The 19,975-nt window shown below is 37.1% G+C and overlaps 1 protein-coding gene across 4 annotated transcripts in view; it reads right to left on the bottom strand.

Moving 5' to 3' along the window:
* Window positions 1-243: 243 nt before the first annotated feature.
* The window catches only part of LOC114046348 (transcription factor Dp-1), a 129,995-nt gene continuing 110,263 nt past the window's right edge, over window positions 244-19,975 (bottom strand). For all 4 annotated transcript variants that reach the window (XM_027866652.1, XM_027866655.1, XM_027866653.1 and 1 more), the window contains exons 9-12: window positions 15,615-15,766; window positions 14,441-14,607; window positions 7,671-7,752; window positions 244-792 (exon numbers count right to left, since the gene is read on the bottom strand). In XM_027866652.1, the coding sequence (XP_027722453.1) occupies window positions 645-792; window positions 7,671-7,752; window positions 14,441-14,607; window positions 15,615-15,766 (549 nt within the window). In that variant the 3' untranslated portion in view covers window positions 244-644. The remainder of the gene's footprint in view (window positions 793-7,670; window positions 7,753-14,440; window positions 14,608-15,614; window positions 15,767-19,975) is intronic.

The following is a 19,975-nucleotide window of genomic DNA, read 5'->3' as shown; positions in this document are numbered from 1 at the left end:
ATACATACCAACATATAGAGGAAAATTATATAAACTTGATGGAATTACAACAGTAAATATAATTTAAGGGAAATAAATTCATAACATTTATGATGCTTAATGTTTAAAAAAGTAAAACTTTTTTTTTGTTTGGTTCTTTGGACATTGCATGATTTAGCAAAATAAAAACGTATCATTTGCTATCCATCAATTAGTGGCACCACTTCAAAACACTCTTCAAATAAATGGCCATTCAGTGAACCATTTTCCACAAAAGGATAGCCTTTTATTTTCATTGATGTGGATGAAGTACAATTTCTTCAACAAATTCAGCAAGAATTGTTATGGGGCAAAATGGACATTCCTTCAAGTAAAAAATATTAGAAAACAAAACACAAAATCCTACCGAGTAAATAAAGGATCTGCATTAGCACACTGGTATCAAAACACACATTCACACCACATTTTAAAAATCCTACGAAAAACAATCCTTGCTTGCTTATCAGAGCCGCACTCTCTAAATTCAACAGCTTACCCATATTTCCTTAGGGGTAGGATCAAAAATAAAAATAAAAATCCACATTTTTAAAAAAAGTTCTCTTCCCTAGAACAATTTATTCCTGAAGCTGAATTTGAAGGGAGGGAAACGTCTACACGCCAAGAAATCAGTCTTCATCGTCATTTTCATTAAAGTCATCGTCATCGTCGTCGTCTTCCCCAACATAAGATACTGGAGTTTCAACTCGGGAGCCACTATACTGAGAGCCATTGGAACTTGTTGCCAACATTCCATCTGTACCATTGGTAAAATCACTGCAGAGTGAAAAATAACAGCTGTCATTGTAGTCCCCAAGGCGAAATTTTTTTTTTTTTAACTTAAAGGGCTTAAGAAGGGCAGCAACGCATTCATAGTGTAAGTTTTTAAGGTTTAGACGTAGAAGTGTAAACACATAGATCAATCGCCATTGACACAGAATCTTTTCCCCTCAGGGAACTTTCACTTAACAGTGGCATATTTGTCTTCACAGTATTCCCATGAAGAATATGGTGACAGGCTAGGAAACAAGCTCTCCAAAGATTCGTGACTTATTCAAGGCTACATAGTAATCACAATAGTGATAGCATCTAAGTGACACCTTCCCACAAGGAGCACAAATGATGGGCCAATTTGTGTAATGGTTTAAAAAATATATACTTGCTACAAATCAACATTTCAGACAATTTGACATCCACCAATAACCTGTATTACGAGACTTGTTCAGGGTCACAAGTAAGTGGCTGAGGCAGTTTTCCTGATTCCAATTCTAGCACTCTAACTTCTGAAACACTTAGCTGCCACAGGACCTAAGCTCCCTGCACAGGTGCAGAATTTCTCATGATGTATGTAATGGGCTAAATAGGAGATGCTACTCTATGTCTACTTGAGAGCTACACACCTTCCTATCAGTAAGATCTCCCCAGATGGGACTGTTTCTGGAACATTTCTGGGATTCTAATCTACTTGGTTCAGGTTGAAACCAGGAAGATATCCCAGAACGAGAAGATCCATAGGCCCAAAACGGTCAAGAACTTGTGAGTCGTTATGCCCAAAGCAGCTAACCAGCAATATTGAGACATCTCTGGTACCCTCCAGCCATTCTGGCAAGCTACCCAAAGATGTCTGTGAACACTTGTCGATTAGTATTCAAAAAAACCCAGAAACTTTAACAAGGGCAGGAATTCAGCAGGTCCCAAAATACGAGTATGTGGCACTTTGTGCATACTGCAGAAGATGCTAAATCCTTAGCAAATTTTAGTTAGTAGTGATGATAATCATAAGCGCAAAGTCAAGCATTCAAAGCAAGCTTTTTTGACTTCCAATGCGCTTCTTTATCTATAAGACCACCGTCCTAAACATGACATGAGAAAGAACAGCTACAGATCTGTCAAAGTACCTTATCATCATTTCTAATGCTTGCCTGATACAATGACGAATCAGTAGTGTCATGTGGTAGATAACTTCTCTAATGGTACAAATTGCAATATATTTACAACCTGTCATTCTGTCAGATTCTTGTCCACATCCTTCTATAAATCTCCTATAGAGGATTTCCCTGATACAAGGGAGAGCTTCTAATCTTTATATATTTTGTAGATACCACTGCAAGTGTTGGGCTGTCCACCGCTCATTCCTACAGTGCTAGCCAGTCTCTAATAATCTGCTTGATAATGGCTGTGAAGCCACTTCTTGCACACAAGTTAGAGTTGGCAATATGAGAAAGTATAGTGGAATGTAAAACTATCATGTGCTCTTTCTCCCATGTCCTTTCAGTCAAATAAGATTTTGATTTACCAGTGATCATAGTGGACCATGACTGACAGTCATATTCATCAGGAGAATGGTGGTGTTTAAAAAAATATTTTGTGGGTCATGGAGATGTTTAGGATTGTCTTTGGGAATGTTGAAAACACTGCATAATCATCCCAAGTATAAAATTGCTTATCTGCTTTTATTCAATTCTTCACCTAAGTCATGTACAGTCCCTATTTAAGACAGATGTACTCAAACAACTCAGTGGGCTTCCACCCAACTGCATATCATAAGATGGGATTCCTCTGTCCATTTATTTTTTTTTCTTGCCCTCTATTTCATGCTAAAACGTTTTAATCGGCTATGAATCTTTTTACTGGGGAAGGCCTCAGTAAGATTCCGGAAGCATTATGTTCACAGTGTCTATGAACAAGAGCTAGAGTACCCAACCCTTCTTTCATTCCAACTTTATGCAGGACATCCTCCATGACATGCTTTCCTTGATCCTGATAGTTATAACAGATAACATTCACATAGCACTTTAAAGTTTGGCAAAGTACTTGACATACATCTCTGTCCTATTTGACTCTCACAACAACCCAGTGAGTTAGGTGCTGTTATTTTCAATTTCACTTTATGGATGAAGAAACTGAGGCTGAGAAGTTAAGTGACTCGCCCATGGTCAGAGAAGAAGCAAGTAGATCATGCAGGAGTTGTATCTAGTCCCACTACTCTTTGTACAAAATGAATCAAGGAATTGTATCATCTTGTACACATAAAGGATAGCTTGTTTTAGTTTTGCAGGCTACATTTCAATTAACCAAGTTAAATGATTTTAATAATAAAAAAATGTGGAGAAGGAAGTTCTTCATACTTTTCAGGTAATTGTGTGACTCCAGCAATAAAGAAATTATGTGACTAGTGATGTAGATGCTGAAGAAAACTGTAAAAGCCTGCGGGCTCTCTTCATAAGGGATCCTTAAGGATACCTTCAGTTTATGTATAGATCATGCAGATGAAAGAAAAATAGGTATATGGGTTAGTACTTGATACTTTCTTGTTGCCTTTTTTTTTCTAATAATACTGTCTAGGTGTTTTCTCTCCTCTTTTCATTTTTTCCCAATCCTTGGGATAGCTTGAAAGTTGATGCCTGAATCCCTTTAAAAGTGTGTCACTGACAAAAACAGGCTTCTTCTGTGTGTACTTGGTCTGGTCAAGCTGCTCCTTCTAACTTCTTATGTCTTGATGGTTCCAGTGACCAAGAAGAGAAAAGATCATTACATAAAGGATGACAAATCCACTCAATTTTGTGTCATCATGCTTTATAGCTTAAGCTCTATCAGGTTGGATTTGCTTAATTGGTTTTCATACAAAATTCTATTTGCTTGTTTTATAATCTATTGCTCTGAGATGTGACACCTCCCACTATCTTCAGCAATCCTCCCCCAACGTGTTATGTAAACAGTCTTATACTCAAAATTAGTGTTATCTATGTTATCCATGTTTGTCCACTTAGCCAGAAAATCAAATACATTTACAGACTGTGGTGGTTCTCAGGGCTGTTTTGGTCTTCTTATTGAGGCAACTGTTTTATAGAAATTAAGTATCTCAAAGAAACGGTGATAATCAGATGCCATTACTTTTTTCCCTACTTCTCAAGAGTCCACATATCTAAATGTGTCATGTTTTTAGAGACTTCCTTCTAACAAGGTACACCTTGTGTAGATGTTAAGATCATACCAGACTCTTTGACATATGTAACAAGAGATAACTCTGTTCAATGATCCTCCAATTATCAAGGAAGCCATAAAACAAGTAAGTGTAGACTCAATCAAGGTGTTCACCACTGTCACGAAGTATGTGTGCTACACAGAGTCCAAACAGAACACAGATTTTCCCTATAGAAAAGTCCACCCGATATTCCTGTAGTGGATGTTTTTGTGCTGGATACATTAAGCATTGAAATCTCTCAATGAGATCCACAATCACTCACAATAGTTCAGCCTGTAATTCACAGAAGGTGGTGGAAGAATGCACACAGTCTAGACCAGGGGTGGGGAACTTCCGGCCTCGAGGCCACATGTGGCCCTCTAGGTCTTCAAGTGTGGCCCTTTCACTGATTTGTTCTGTGAAGTTTGGATTCTGTCCAATGGCTGCACTTGAGGACCTAGAGGGCCACATGTGGCCTTGAGGCTGAAGGTTCCCCACCCCTGGTCTAAACTGTGATGTATAGCTGAATAGGTAGTCCATTGAGCTGATCCATCAATGATACTCTTTATCATACAGCTATCCACAGATAGACAATGAGCTGGAACCCAGAATCAAATGGGGAAAGATAGGTTAGACTGCATTTGTGAAATTGCATTGGCTTCAGGGACACCAAGCTCTTTTCTGGTGCAAAGATCTATCTTTTAAACATAAATATTTTTCAAGTAATGATAGATAGCTATGAATCATGGAACATCATCTCCAAAGAACTTGATACAGATGAATGAAATGAATGGAAAAGAACTCAAGCAATTCCTGTGTGCAAATCCCTATGAATACAAATGGAAAAGTTAGACAGTCCTTGCTCTCAAGAAGCTCACATTTTAATAGGAAGAGATGACACACCCATATTCTAGGAGGTTTTAGCTGCGAATCAGGAGGACAGGTTCAGTGGTTCTTAGGGTACAGTAGCAAAGCAGATGGTGGGACACCTTTAATGTCATTCCCATGGTTAAAATAACATTTCTTATGATGAGCCATGGACTTTGGTGGTAACAACTTCTTTGCTGGGTCTTCAGTAGCTATATCCACTGACAAGGCAATGGCGATGGCCCCTGCAGAAGTAGTTACTAGTTCACATCTCCACAAGAGTTGATTCTCTGGATGATGGTTGGAGGGGCTGGGCTAGATGTAGGGCCTGTGGTCTGGGAGATGTATGAGGTGGGTGAGTGGGGAGGTGGTGAGGGCTATTGCCATTCTTGGGGCTCTTGGGCTTATGCTCCTGGGCTGCCCCCATAGAGATGATCTGAGAGGAGATAGTAGCAAAAATCTGACACCCTAAGCACACTGTGCCTCTTGTCTCTTTTCTTTGTGATACTCTTTTAGAACCTCTTGTGTTCCATATATTATTGCTGGCAGTATGGAAAATATGAGCGTTTGCTTTGGGGCCATTACAAGAACTCTGCAATTACTTACAAACAATCCAGTCTACTTCCCTTCCCTCATTCTAATTAGGGCTTAACTCATCCATATGTATGATCTGTCACAGATGTATATATTGACAGACAAACTTTACAGGGAGTCCATCAAATGCAAGTTGTAATCTAGACAATGGACATTCTTCACCCACAGGTTTTTCCTGTGTGGATGGTCAACCCAAATTCTTCTGAATAATTACAAAATTTTTCCAGGAGGGAATATTCTAGAGCTTGAAGCAATCAGCACAATGCCATTCACCAGAAGGAACATGTAGAAGTCATCATCCACAGAGAATCCCAGTTCAGCTTGTACTCTGTCCTAGATCTCATCTATCACAGTGGCACATACTTCTGGGGAGCACAAAGTTCCCTATTTTATGCTTCTATTGATATTATCACCAGGGGATCTTTTGAACAGACTTATTTCTGTTACATCTTTCAACGAATATGGAATGACTTTAATGTATGGATGCCACATACTGTGTTGAAAAAAGGTCCATATAATAGTGCTTTGTTATAACAAAATCAAATCAAGAAGAATTTACTGAGTGCCTACTATGTGCCAGGCACTAAAAGACTTTGTGGGGGTGAAGGGGGGAGTGGGGGAAAGAGAAGCAAAGATGTAATCAATAATAAACACAATGGAGCTTATATTTTCTGCATTTTTGAGTTAATTGTAAAATAATATGGTACAGGCCACTACTGAATTTAACTATGAAAGTCCATTTGTTCCCTATTAAAACCTCCATCTATGATGCCCTTGAGTCATGTTCAGATGACCATCACAAAGATTTATATAAATGGGGGTTAGCGTATAGCTCAGTAGCTCTCTTTGCTGTGGCAATAAATTGACATTAGTTAAATGCCTATGTAAAACTATTATTCTCAGTATTTATTCATTTCTGTTTCTGATGTCATTTTAGCCATTTTTGATTGCCAGGATTCAATTATTTCAATTTAATAGCGTATCTTTTTCTCATTATCATTCCTTCTTCTTGGTTTTTACTCATTCCAACTTTAGCTGTGCCGAGTCAATAGTTTGACTCTTCGATCGGGGATAACTTCAATATCAATAACAAGTCTTCTGTTCTGCTAAAATATTGATTTTATTTTATTTTTGTGATGTTAATTGGTGCTCACCATGTCTAACATCAACCAATTATTTTCTCAAGTAAAGTGTTCATGATATAAAGGTATGAGGCTTCAGTTTAATTTATGTCTTCAGCCTCTCTCATTCCTTCTTCCTAAATTATGCTTTCCCATATATTTTTCCCCATCCTCACTTTTCCTGCCTTTGTGCTGAAGTCAGAGAATATGTTGATTTAATTATTAATAATCCTTATTAAAGGAGGGTCTTACTGAGTTCTTTAAAGAATCTTTCTACTTCTTCATTCTTCATTCATTCATTCATTCATTCATTCATTCTATTTCTTCATCCCTTATCTGAGGGATGTACACAATTACTTCTACGGTAATCTTTTTTTTTTGTAAATACTTATTAATACTGTAATACATGATATTCCATACAAGGTAATGTTTCTTACTGCCTTTAGATACATGATCAAACCCATTTCTCCAACTCCTTTTTGTACACGGATTTCCAGTTAGGGTGGAATTTCTTTCTTTCTTCTGTTTTCATTTACATTGAGAATGTCTTCCACCAAGTTCTTCTCAGATGCTTTGTCATGGTATGGAGATAATCCCAATTTCTTGAAGGCTATGTGAGCAAAGCATCAGGTTTGGAAGATTCTATCACGCTAAAAACATTTCCAGTATGGCCCCAGCAATAGACGTAGTCTGTTTTCCAAGGACCAGCCTAGCTAAGTAGAGAATGGTACATCACCAATAGTCTGAACACTTGGTGATAGACTTTTTGGTCATGGTAACCCATATAAATGTGAATAATTATTATCACAAAAAGCAAAGTTCTAAATTCAATGAGTCCAATGTGATAAAACACAACTTGAGGTAAATTTGTTAGGAAAAGAAAGTAATGTAAGTAAAGAAAAAACTCACATAGGCAAGTTAGACAGCAGGATAACTTACAGAGGCAGAAATCTAATTTGTTGATGTAGCACAGATGAACAAACCACTCATCTCCAACCAGTATATCAGTTATGTGCTTACAAGTACTCAGCCATGTTGAAAACAAAAAATAAAATACAGTTTTTAAAAAAGATATGCTCTTCTGTATTAATTCTATAAACTAGTTTCACCTGGCAGAAAACCTTGTGCCACTTGAAGTCGAACCTGATGATGATGTGACATATACACTGCTGATTGATCCCTGAGCCATTTCTGAAAAACAGAAAGAAAATAAGTCATTTAATTAAGACAAAAAACAAACAAGAAATGTGAAAAGGCAAAGGAAATCGAGGTTATTCACAAAAAAAGAAGAAAAGGCTAAGAGTGGAAGCTTAATGATAGCTTTCATACAATGACAGTGATCAACTGTTCCTAATATCCACGAAGAACAGAACAGAAGGAAACAGGTTTAAAATAACTGCAGCATGAGGAATGTAAATAAGCCAGGAAGTCAGAGAGAAAGAACACTGTTAAGTTATTTGATTTTTTTGGAAATAGATCTTGCTTTCTCTAGGATGGTTTGGTCAACTTCTGCCCAACTGCAAGCAATAAACTAATTCTTTAAGGTCAATCCTTTCTAGCCCACTCATATTCTTCATCTTTTTTTTTTTTTTTGCCAGTTCATGTCTTTTAAAAAATGTTTTATTGATGGCTTGCCTTCATATCAGTTATTTCCCATTCTTCCCTCTCTACTAAAACCTCCCCAAGTGACAGAAAAACAATGAAACAAAAACATTCCATATGTATACGCTATTACATCCTGACAGACCCTGACCTCTCCGCCATGAAACAAGAAGTATATTTCATTATCTCTTCTTCTGATTTGAATTCAGATTTTTTCAAGTAATCTGTTCATTTACATTGTCGTAGTCACTGTGTATACTCTCCTCCTGGTTTTGTTATTTTGTCCTGTACAGGTTTGTACAAACCTCCCCATATTTCTTTGAATTAATTTATGGATGAAGTATTTCATTATATTCATTTATATTCATTAGTACTTTCAGCACTCACACACCAAAGAGTACTCGCTGCTCATAGGTACCACCATTTGCTACCACCAACAGTGATGTTAGGGACATTCTGGCACATGTACCAGATCTTTACTTTAGCACTGTTTTTGTCTTTGATCTCCGTGGGGCATGTGCTGAGTAGTGGGACTGCTCAGTGGGGACAGTTTAGATACTCTATTTCCATGATCACAAATTAAGAGAATAGTTGGCTCATTCTGCAAGTCCACGAACAGTAGGTAAGTGTGCCTCACCTCCAAAAACCCCTCCAATAATGTTCTCATCTTTGCCAATCTGCTTGGTGGAAGCCAAAGATCAAAGTTGTTTATTTTGTTATTATTACTAATAATTTGGAACATATTTTCAAATGGCCATTTAGGGTTGGTAATTCTTTTGAAAATTATTCAAATCCTTTGATCATTAACTGTGGAATGCCACTTGGTACAATTTCCCGTATATGTGGAGTATCAGACTTGAATAAATACCCAAGGCAAATATTTTGCCCACTTTACTCTTCTAATTCCACAGAAGCAATTCTTTTGTTTGTGCAAAGTCTTTTTAATTGTATACTCAGGATTATCCTCTTCCTATTTTATGCCTCTGTCCCCTGTTTAATTCTTTCCCTAGACACAGCTGTGAGGGGTACCTTATTTCATTCCCTTCTTACTTCTTAATAATATGCCCTTTTATATTTCAGGTCACATAGACAATTTGATCTCATTGTAAAAGACGTTGCAAGATAATGGGATAAATCTAATTTCTGCTAAACTCAAGTCTAGTTTTCACAACAGTTCTTATCAAATTGAGTCCTTCCCCCCAATAATTGATGTTCTCAGGTTTATCCAACCCAAGACCTACTGTTTTCATTTGCCCCTTTTTCTTACTTATCGTGTCTGTTCCACCGTTCTATTTTTCTTTTTGTAAACCAGTACCAAATAGATTTGATTATTACTGATTTATAACATTATTGAAGGTATGGCAACACAATACCCATTTCATTTGCACATATTCTCATTTTCCGTAAGATTCTAGAACTTTTTTTTTTTAAATGAATTTTATCACTTTTGTCTAGTTCCAAGAAAATATCTCCTTGGTAATCTGATTGGTATAGCAATAAATCTCAAATTAATTCAGGAAATAATCATTTTTATTATAATGACATAGTCATTATCCACTTCCTTTTCTAAGAGGCAAAACTATTTCTGTTTGTGGGCACCATGATGGTATGATTAGAAAATCCTAAAGAATCAGCAGAGAGATTGATAAGAGTGATTAATAGATATATAAGGGTAGCAAATATAAAATAAATCCAAGGTAATCATCAGCATTTTTGTACAATGCTAACAAAAACAAGAAATGTTGATGAGAAATTTCACTGAAAAAAATGTAAAATGCACCAAGTATTAACCTATTTAATATTTAAGTTTTAATAGTTGAAGATACTATTAATAATATTAATATAATCTTAATTATATTAATATTTTAATAGTTTAAGAGTTAACCTATCAAAGCTTGCATCAGAGTTACGTAACTACAACAGTGTTATATACAGAAAGAAGTTCTAGTGTCAGGAGACTTAGGTACAATTTTGCTTCTAATAATTATTACCTGTGAGACTTTGGAAAAATTACTTAAACCTCCTCAGGCCTCAATTTCTTCATTTGTAAAATGAAAAGATTGGACTAGTTAGCTTCTGATGTTCCCCTCCTGTTCTCAATCTAAGTTCAATGAGATGTAAAATACTCTACAGAAATAAGAGGAGACTTCTATAAAGGAAGATAGATTCATTGCTTATGCTTAGAAAAGGAAGCCCCAATTCTGCTGTCAGATACGACAACAATAAACATTGATCAGTCCAGATAGACAGAGAGAGACTGTTATGTTTAAAGGCACCATAGATGTTGGGAAATGAACAGGATTAAATGTATATGCATCAAATAGCATAGCAATTAAATTCCTAAAAAAAGATAAGTAAATCGTAAAAAGACAATGAAAGTAACAGTAATAGTTTAGTATTCCTCTAAGAGTAAGATAAATTGAACAGGAAGATAGTGGATTTTTTTTTTGTATAGCGGATTTTGTTTTCTTGCTACTACAGCTAGCATTTCTAGAATTATGTCATGTAAAAGAGCCTATTTGTTTTAGTCTTTTTCAAATAAATGAGTGAAGTATTTGTCAAAAGCTTCTCTTGTATCTACAAAAGTAATGATAGAGTTTTTCTTACATATGGTTTAAATGATTAATGATATTACATTTTCCTAATGTCAAACCATCCTCGCATCCGTGGTATGAATCCAGCGTGAACATACTGAATGATTTGCTAAGGATTTTATTTAAAATTTTACATCAATGTTCTTTACTAAGACTAATGTACAGTTGTCTTCTACTTTTTTCTGCTCTTCGGGCAACAGTACCATTTCTGTCTCTATCCAACGATGTTAATAAAAACAACAGCAACAACAACTGGTTAAAACTGAACGCTGCAAAATTATAATGACCAAGTTTGGTCCCTACAAAGTTATATGAAATGAAATCTCTCCTGGCTACTTTGCAGAAGCTGGGGCAAGGTGGAAGCCTTCAAGGGTGTGGAGCATTGATAATAACAGACTTTTTTATTATGTTGTTTCACTTTTTGCTGAACTTTTTTTCTTAATAAGAGATGGCTCTCTGCTGAGAGTGGGGGTTAGGGATACCATGGATAATGTAGGTGACATATCAGTAAATTTTATTTTTTAAAAGTTTGGTAATGTATATTCTGTTCCTATTTTGGAGAATTTTTTGGTGGCACAGGTATTAATGACTTTTTAAATAGCCAAAAATGTTCAATCATAAATACATCTGTCTCAAGATTTTTCCCCTTTTTGGCAAATCATTTAAGGACTGGTGACATCTTTCTCTAAATCAGGGTCGTGTAAGATGTCTACTTTATTACTCCATTATGCCCTGGTATATGATCAACTTTTATAAAGTTGCCTTGTATACACTGAAAAATATGCATATTTAACATATCCATTCACAAGTCATCACAGGTCAAGTAAATCTAGTTTAACAAATTATTCACTTCTATATTTTCCTTATCTTCCTGTTCAATTTATCTTACTCTTAGAGGAATACTAAACTATTACTGTTACTTTCATTGTCTTTTTACTATTTACTTATCTTTTTTTAGGAATTTAATTGCCATGCTATTTGATGCATATACATTTAATCCTGTTCATTTCCCAACATCTATGGTGCCTTTAAACATAACAGTCTCTCTGTCTATCTGGACTTGATCAATGTTTATTGTTGTCATATCTGACAGCAGAATTGGGGCTTCCTTTTCTAAGAGTTTCCTAAAATAGAACAGGTTTTGTTCCATCCCCTGTATTTGTTTTTCTCCATGTAACTGTATTTTAATTATCTTTCTTGTAGGCAACAAATTATTTGGATTTTTTTTTCTTATCCATTTCTTTGTTACTGAAGAAGTTAACTTTTCACATTTAGAGTTGTCTGTGTAGTCTTCATGGCTATTAACTTTGTATTATCTTCCATTAACTACTTGACATGAATATGCAAATAGATAGGCATACAGGGGTCATCCTGTCTTTGTTGTTTTCCTCATTATCTCTCTTTTAACCTAGCAAGCTCAGTTCTGCCTTCTCTCAGTTCTATCCTCCCTGGACATCCAACGCCCTTCTCTTTGACAGTGGGAGTAAGAACTGAAATGCATCACTCAGTCTTGTAGTAGCTATCTTCTCAAGTATCCAAGCTTCCTGCACAAAGTCCACTGCAAGTCTCTTATCTGCTTCCTTCCTCCTTCTTCCTTCGGGTTGCTCCATGATGATGCCAGATCATTTCCTTTCTGCTGGCTATACCTAAATCCTACTTTTCCCTCTGTATTTTGCACCTCAATGATATTTCCCAAAGGCAGAGGGAGGAACTGAAAAATTCTAATCTCCCTCTCCCCTCTAGTGCTGACCAGTCATTATCTTGGTCCTTTGTTTCACTCTCTCCTTTCTCTATTTAGGAGAAATGTCTTTGTACTATCTTACCACCTATAATACTGGTTATCCAAGGCATAGGATTTTTTTCTCACAAAAAAATAATTCACTTCCCCTACCTTTCCTCCTGATTTTTCCTATTATGCTTTTTTACTACTTAGATTATCTATTAATACTCTTTTTGCTTTCTCCCTCTCAGCATGTCAAGTTTTTTTTTTTTGTTTAAATCAAACAGAACCTATTTTCAAGTTCAGTATTCTTGTTTTATAGAGCTCTCATGTTTCCAGTATGGTTGTTTTTCTTTTTAAAATTCTACTCTATCATTTTTTTCCTTCCAGAGCTTCATTTTTGTGTTCCACTTGTCACTTTGTTTTTCTGATCTTAATTCTTTCATATGTACACTTTCTTTTCAGATTGCTCTTTTGAACCATTCTAGACATTCTTGGAGTTGCTTCACTGTTATTTAAGAAGGGCCTTGAAGAATTTGTTGAGCTTTCTTCACCTTCCTCAAATGACTGTGATTCAATTTCTTATTACAAAATACTCATTCACTCAGAGGGCTCTTTTCTTCAAACATTTACTCATTTCTCCCCCTCAATTACCTCTTGAACAATGATTACAATGATTCTGCTGACTTTTTTTATGGCATTCTTGCTGAAAATGTGTTGGTTATTAATCATCTCCCCTCACAGGTCTAATATTCCTGTGCCCTCATGCTTTCAAACCAGCTCTTTTCACAGGTTCATGAAGTCTGGCTGAGAATGGTCAGCTAAGACGCCAATGCAAAGAAACTCTGAATGCTCACTACTTATTCTCTACCTTTCCCAGTCCCACTCTTCCATTTTCCATCATCCTTTCTGAAAATGAAATCCCTCTCACCACACGAGCTGGTTGTGAAGGTGTCAAGGGAGATGTGGAGTGGAGAAAAGGTCCCACAGGATGCCTCTCGAAGGCGTACTTCTGGGAAGCCTCTGAAGTGTGTGCTCTCTTCTACTCCCTTGTGACCCTTCCTACTAACCGCTTTTCTTTTTTTCCACTCCTGTGCTACACTAATCAATTTTCTTCACCATGGAATTTCTGGTTCCTCCATTTTCTCCCAGACTCCACAATCCTCCGTGACCATTTCCTTTCCAACTTCTCCAGACTCAGGGCTATTCAGATTCAAAGACTTCAAGCCCCCCAGGACTGGAATTTCCAATGGGATATCAACACAGGATTAGTTAGGGAGGGACAAGAAAGTGAAAGGTAGGAAAAAGGTCCAGGACATGATGCTGGCTAATTGGTCTCCAGGAGCAATTTCTTTTGTAAAAATAATCTGTTCTTTTACTTATTACCAGGTTCTTTCACTTATCTTCTTGATGTCATTGCTGAGTTTTCTAAACTTGGGGCTTTTAAATGGTATTATGTGATATGGTAGGGAGAGAGACATCCTTCACAATTCTACCAGGATTCTCCAATCCGTATTGTAATATAACACATTCAACCCACACTTTCAAGGACAACATGTCAAACTTCTCAGAAAGAGATTTTAATCATAAACCCCTCTCTCTTCAAGCTACTATATGCTAACATACTCAACCAAATAGTCACCAGACTAACATGTTGCTTTTTACTGGGTGCATGGGATTGAAATGATGCTAAAATAAGAGAATCGCATTTCTGCCACCTGCTCATTGCATTTGAGCTCCCTATGACTTACAAATCTCAACAGCCCCTAGTATCTGATTTTTATGCCCAGTCTTTTCATTCCTTATTATCCCTGGGTGTTTTGTATCTGGAATCCTTCAGAAAGGAAAGGTGTAACATTTTTACCAGAAGAGGGATAATCAACTTTAAAGTCTGTTCAAAGTATGTCTTTGCACACTGTCAAATGTGAACAGCATCATGGCAATTAAATACTGTCTCACTGACCTGTCACATATGGTTCCAGAGCTTTAGGTACCAAACTTCTTGCCATTTTTAGGTCTTCTGCAGAACAGCTTCCAGATTCTAGCCCACAAGCCATCCCCATTCGCTTTAATACTTCTATGTCATCGTGGATTTCAAATGTGTTGTCGAAATTAAATAGATACTCAAATCTGAAAGGGAAGATTTCATTATTAAAACATCAAGAAGATTATGAAGATATCCTGTTGATGAACACACACCACACATGCCTGAGAGGACGACTGCTCTCAAAAGCGAAGCAAAGCCAGCAATGAGAGAAGTAGGCTGGTATCCATGAGGCACAGAATCTGCTGCCTAGGAGCTAGAAGTATAACACACAGCCCTAAAACTTACATCCTCAACTTCTCCCATTCTCCAATATAAGCTCTCTCTGAAAACTGATAGGCTAATAATCACCCCCGCTTCCTTAAGTTTGATGAAATACTCTCTCCTCCCCCCAAAACCAGAATTATGTCTTTAATACTTAAAAATATTGGGTCAGGGATCTCGGGTCTCCCAGTGAGGAAAACTCCCTAAATCAATGAAGATGAGCAAGTTTTCTCCCCGAAATAGTTTTACAGAGTTGGTTAAGTGACTTGCCCAGGATGACTAAGCCAGTACATATAAGAAGTTGTACTTGAACACAGCTCCTCCAACTTAGAAGCCTGCCCACCGTTCACCATACTATTGCTTCCTCTCATATTTTTAAATTGATAGAATTTTTATATTTTTTTTCTTTGAAATAAGTAACCTGCAGGCAAAAAGAAAAGCAAATTTTATGCTTTAATAATAAAAAGTGAGATGTCATTAAGTTGTATTTACTAACAAAAATTCGTAGAAGCAGAGCCATATAGACAGTTTGGAAGCCAAGAAGACCTGAGATCAACTCCTGCTGCTGCTGCCACAGCCAGGCTCTGTGACCCTGGGCAAGCCATGGAGAAGGGGCTGACTATCTGCACCATCAATGAGTTCCTCATATCAGAGATAACACAGGTCTGGTCCCTAATCCCATCCCTAACTAAAATTAACTGAAGGAGGTGATGTATAGATATTTTGTCTTTAACAAAACCAACTATGGGATTTCTTCATTTTTTATTTGAAACTCACAGCTGAAGCAAAAGGGCGGATGGAAAACTTCTCTTTTCCATGAACAACCTACTTGTCGTTAGAAATACTGCAGTCGATCACTGTCTTCTTGCTGGTGTTCACAATGATAAAGGGGAGGTGGATGACAGAGTTGGAAGGTGGTGGGCGGCTGGCTTGCTGTTCTGTTTGACGATTTCTCTGCACCAAATTCTTGAAGGCAATTTGCTGAAATAAAATATACCAACTTATAGACTCACCACGTTACTCACTCACTTTTGATACTAAATATATCTTGGCCTCACCCAGAAATATAATACCTTCCTCCAGAACTCTTCACGCTCACATCACTGTGAGGTAAAACATCTTAGGTCGGAGCTGGCAGGTATCTTAGAGCCCATACAAGTCAACCTTTTTATTTCACATATGCAGAAGGTGAAGGCCAGAGAAGTGAGTCAATTCACCCAAGGTCATACAACTGACAAGCCTCAGAGCTGGGACTAGAACCTAAATCTCTTGCATTGTAGTCAGGAAGAGGGGCTTGACTCAACCTCTTTTAGAGAAGACATCAGAAATCTCCTGATTACAATGATTAATTCATGTCACCTCTTTAGCATTCAGAAAACTTTACAGTCTTCATAAAGAAAACCCATTGAAAATCAAATACTCTCTAAGGAGTGATATGAATTTAAGGAGTGCCCTAATATGCAGATTACTCATCATATCATTTAAACTAAAAAAAAAAAAAGAGTCCATACAAAAAAATGTTTTTTAAATCTATTTTTAAATGTCACGACCCATTCCATTACTTTACCCCTCACCCACCCCAACCATACCAACATGTGACTGGGGGAGAAAAACTTTCACTGTAAACATTAGTTAATTGCAAGGTCCTAAAATTCTAAAGTTTGAAAGAGTCTAGCCCAGAAACAACACTAAGCAAGCTCACATCTAAAACATCCCAGATAAATGGAATCTAACGTCTTCAAGGGGCTATAATCTTAGTTTCTAATTAATGTGAGTGATCCCTCCCATGACACATGCTGTAGCCCATCCGTGCCTGCCTACGTGAAGCTCATTCCTTCTCCCTCCTAAGTTCACCACAGGGTATCCACTCATTGCGCAGGGGGTGGTTCTGGCTGTTTCCTCACATGACAAGGATAAAGCACAAGAAGAAGCACAGGAGCTGGTCAGGCTGTCCAACTGTTATCCCTCAGTCTTGACGCATGAAAAGTCCATCTTCTTTTTCGTTCGTACATTTCTTTGACGCTATTCTTCATTACAGTTCTGCTTGATGATTCTGTATTTGTTATGTTTGGCAGCTGGCCCACAACCACCATGAGCCTCTCCCTCACCCTTGGAGGGACGCATAATTTTAATTCTTTGGAGATTATAATGTTCATGACTTGCAGGCACACAGTGTCGACAGTAGAATTCTGGTACTGAAAATATGGGCCTTCATTTCAGTGAGAAGTCAGATCACAAAAGAAGCCCTATAACTTTCTATTTTCTTGTCCTACTCTCCCCCTCTTGGACCTGACTCACAACAGTCCATTTGCAGTGTCTGCCCACAGTATCCATAATAATACATGAAGTTTAATGGTCGACTATCAAACTGCATGCCATAGTTTGAAAACAGACATTCTTGCAACACTTGCATTTTCTTACATGAATGATTAGGCCATACTCTTTTGGGTGAGTATGAATTTCATATTAAGAGGCTCTAAAAATTTTTGGGGGGGTCTTGATGTAATTAACATGTCACCCACAAACTGTAACATTCAAAGGGCCTCATAATCTATCCTTCAATTAGGATGCTAAGCTGACTATGAAAGACACTTTCAGTGAGTGCAGATCTCAGTTTTAATACCTTACCTAATAGGAATGAATGAACCAGATGCCTAATGGATCATTAATTTAAAAAGATTGGGTAGTATTGGTTAGATCATATATTAAGAAAAAAAATAAAGTCTAATCAGGAAAATAAACCTAAGAGATTATATGCAAAGATAAAGTACTACCACAGTAGAACGCTAATGTTTCAAACAGAACATGACACCTTTTCCCTGAAAATACAAAGGAAAATATTAAAATGCACAGGTGGTCACTCTCCATTCTTCTCTCTATCTCTCAAACTACCATTACCATTTCCTCTTCTTTCTCCTCCTTCTTTACTGAGTATTTCCTGAAATCTTGGACCTTAACTACCTTCTTATTTCTCTCATAGCCATTCCTTCTTTGTCTTCTCTTTTTAAAATCAAACAGTCCCAGAGTTAGAAAGGACCCTCCATGTCTATGTACACCAGCTAATGCCTGAATAGGCATTCCTTCTAACATCAGGGAGCTCACTACCTCCCAGCTCTAATCCTAACAGCTGTCCGTATCTATGTAATGTTTTAAGTTTTGCAGGACACTTTATAGATATGATCTCATTTGAGCCTTGCAACAAGCCTGCAATATAAATGCAAGTATCAACCCCATATTTATGGAAGAAAAAGTATATAATGTGGGATTTACACCCAGATATTCTTGTCTCCAAGTCCAGCACTCTGTTCACTATGCCATACCTCCTCCATTTATTAAGAAACCAAACCTATAAACTGAGCTAAAATCTGCTTCTCTGCACATTTCACCCTCTGCTCCTTCTCTGGTCACCCGAGGCCAGCCAAACTAGTCTGCTCCCTGATCCAGGACCAGTAAATACTTTAAGATAGCTATCAATCACACCTCCCTGCATCATCTCTTTTCCTGGCTTAAAAAAAAAATCTACAAAGGTTCCTTCCAATGCTCAGATGCTGTTTAACAAACCTTCAAAAACCTAAAGACACATGTTAATAATAATAACCTCACCAATCTCAAGTCTTCTCTTCTCACAAACATTCCCAGCTCTTCTAACATATCTTTACAGAGTATGACTTTAAGTCTTTTTATCATCCTGTTAACCCTCTTTTGGAAGCATAGTAATTTGTCAAAAACCCTTCCTAAAATGTGACTCTCGGAAATGAACACAATATTCCTAATAATAATTATTTGTCAAGGGGGGAAGACAGGGAGAGTACCATCTCCCCTCAGTGATAAGACTTAAGTTTTATTAGTGCACACATGTCACATTGTGGACAATAATGGAGACTGTAGCCTCTACATTACTTCCATGATGGCAGATACACTCAAATCTCCTTCTGTAACCCAGTCTTCTTTTTTCAAGGTTCTGACTCCATATTTCCAAAGACCTAAGAGATACCTCCTTCTGGTTATACTAACATCACCCCAAAACCCAGCATGTCCACAACATATCTTGCTCCTCAAAACTAGCTTATTTCATGCCTTCCCTATTCTTTATAATGTCACCTTCAACTCCTCCTTGGTTCTTATATTCAACCAGTTGTCAGGGCTTATAGCTTCTACCTCTCCAAATGTCTAGGCAATCTAATCCAACTGTTACCACCTAAGTTTAGGCATTCATTACTTTCCCTCTAGATAAACCCAACAGCTTATTTCTGGTTTCCATGACTCTAATCTTTCCCCAATCCATATTAATTAACAGGTTAATTTTCTAAATCATGGTACACTACAAAGAGCACAGTACTGTGTCAGAAGACACCTGCATCACAAACTCCCACCTCCAATACTTACTAGCCATGTTATTACGGGCAAGAAATTCAACCTTATTGAGCTGGTTTCCACATATATAAAATGCTATGGTAGATAACTTACAAAGTTGCCTCGAAGATCAAATGAAACAATATAGGTCATTGTATTGTAAATATTGACATTTTATATAAAGATGAAGTTCTACTACCATTAACAAGGGATAATACACAGTTCTGGCCATACAAATCTTTTAATTTCACATATTGTCTAAATGCCTTATACTATGACTTCCTTATAATTCAGTCAAACTATTCACAATTCCCCAAACACATCTAGCACTTTCCCACCTGTAGAACTGTGCTCAAAAGGTTCTCCACTCAAATGCACTTATTATCTTTTATATCTATTAAAATTTTAGTGATCTTTTAAGACTTAGATCAAAAGTAATCTCTCTTCCACAAAGTTTTCCTTAATTCTCCACCCAACAGAATAGTCACTACTATAGCATGGTCATACTTCTTTCTCTCTTTTTTTTCCTTCACTAACCAGCAATTTATTTATTTTTTCCCCTTGATATCAAGGATCATATATTTTATTTTATTCTTACATTTCAATTTATTTATTTTTAGTTTTCAACATCCACTTCCACAAGATTTTGAGTTCCACATTTTCTCCCCATCTCTCCCCTCCCTCCACCCCATGATGACGTGCATTCTGATTACCCCTTCCTCCAATCTTCTATCACTCTCCCCCTTCTTTTATCCCCTTCCCCTTCTATTTTCCTGTAGGGTAAGACAGCTTTCTATACCCCATTGCCTGTGCATTTTATTTCCCAGTTGCATGTAA

The sequence above is a fragment of the Vombatus ursinus genome, unplaced genomic scaffold (genome assembly GCF_900497805.2).
Source record: "Vombatus ursinus unplaced genomic scaffold, bare-nosed wombat genome assembly UNPS02014781.1, whole genome shotgun sequence".
Classification (NCBI taxonomy): Eukaryota; Metazoa; Chordata; class Mammalia; order Diprotodontia; family Vombatidae; genus Vombatus; species Vombatus ursinus.
This window is presented reverse-complemented; position numbering and strand designations above follow the sequence as displayed.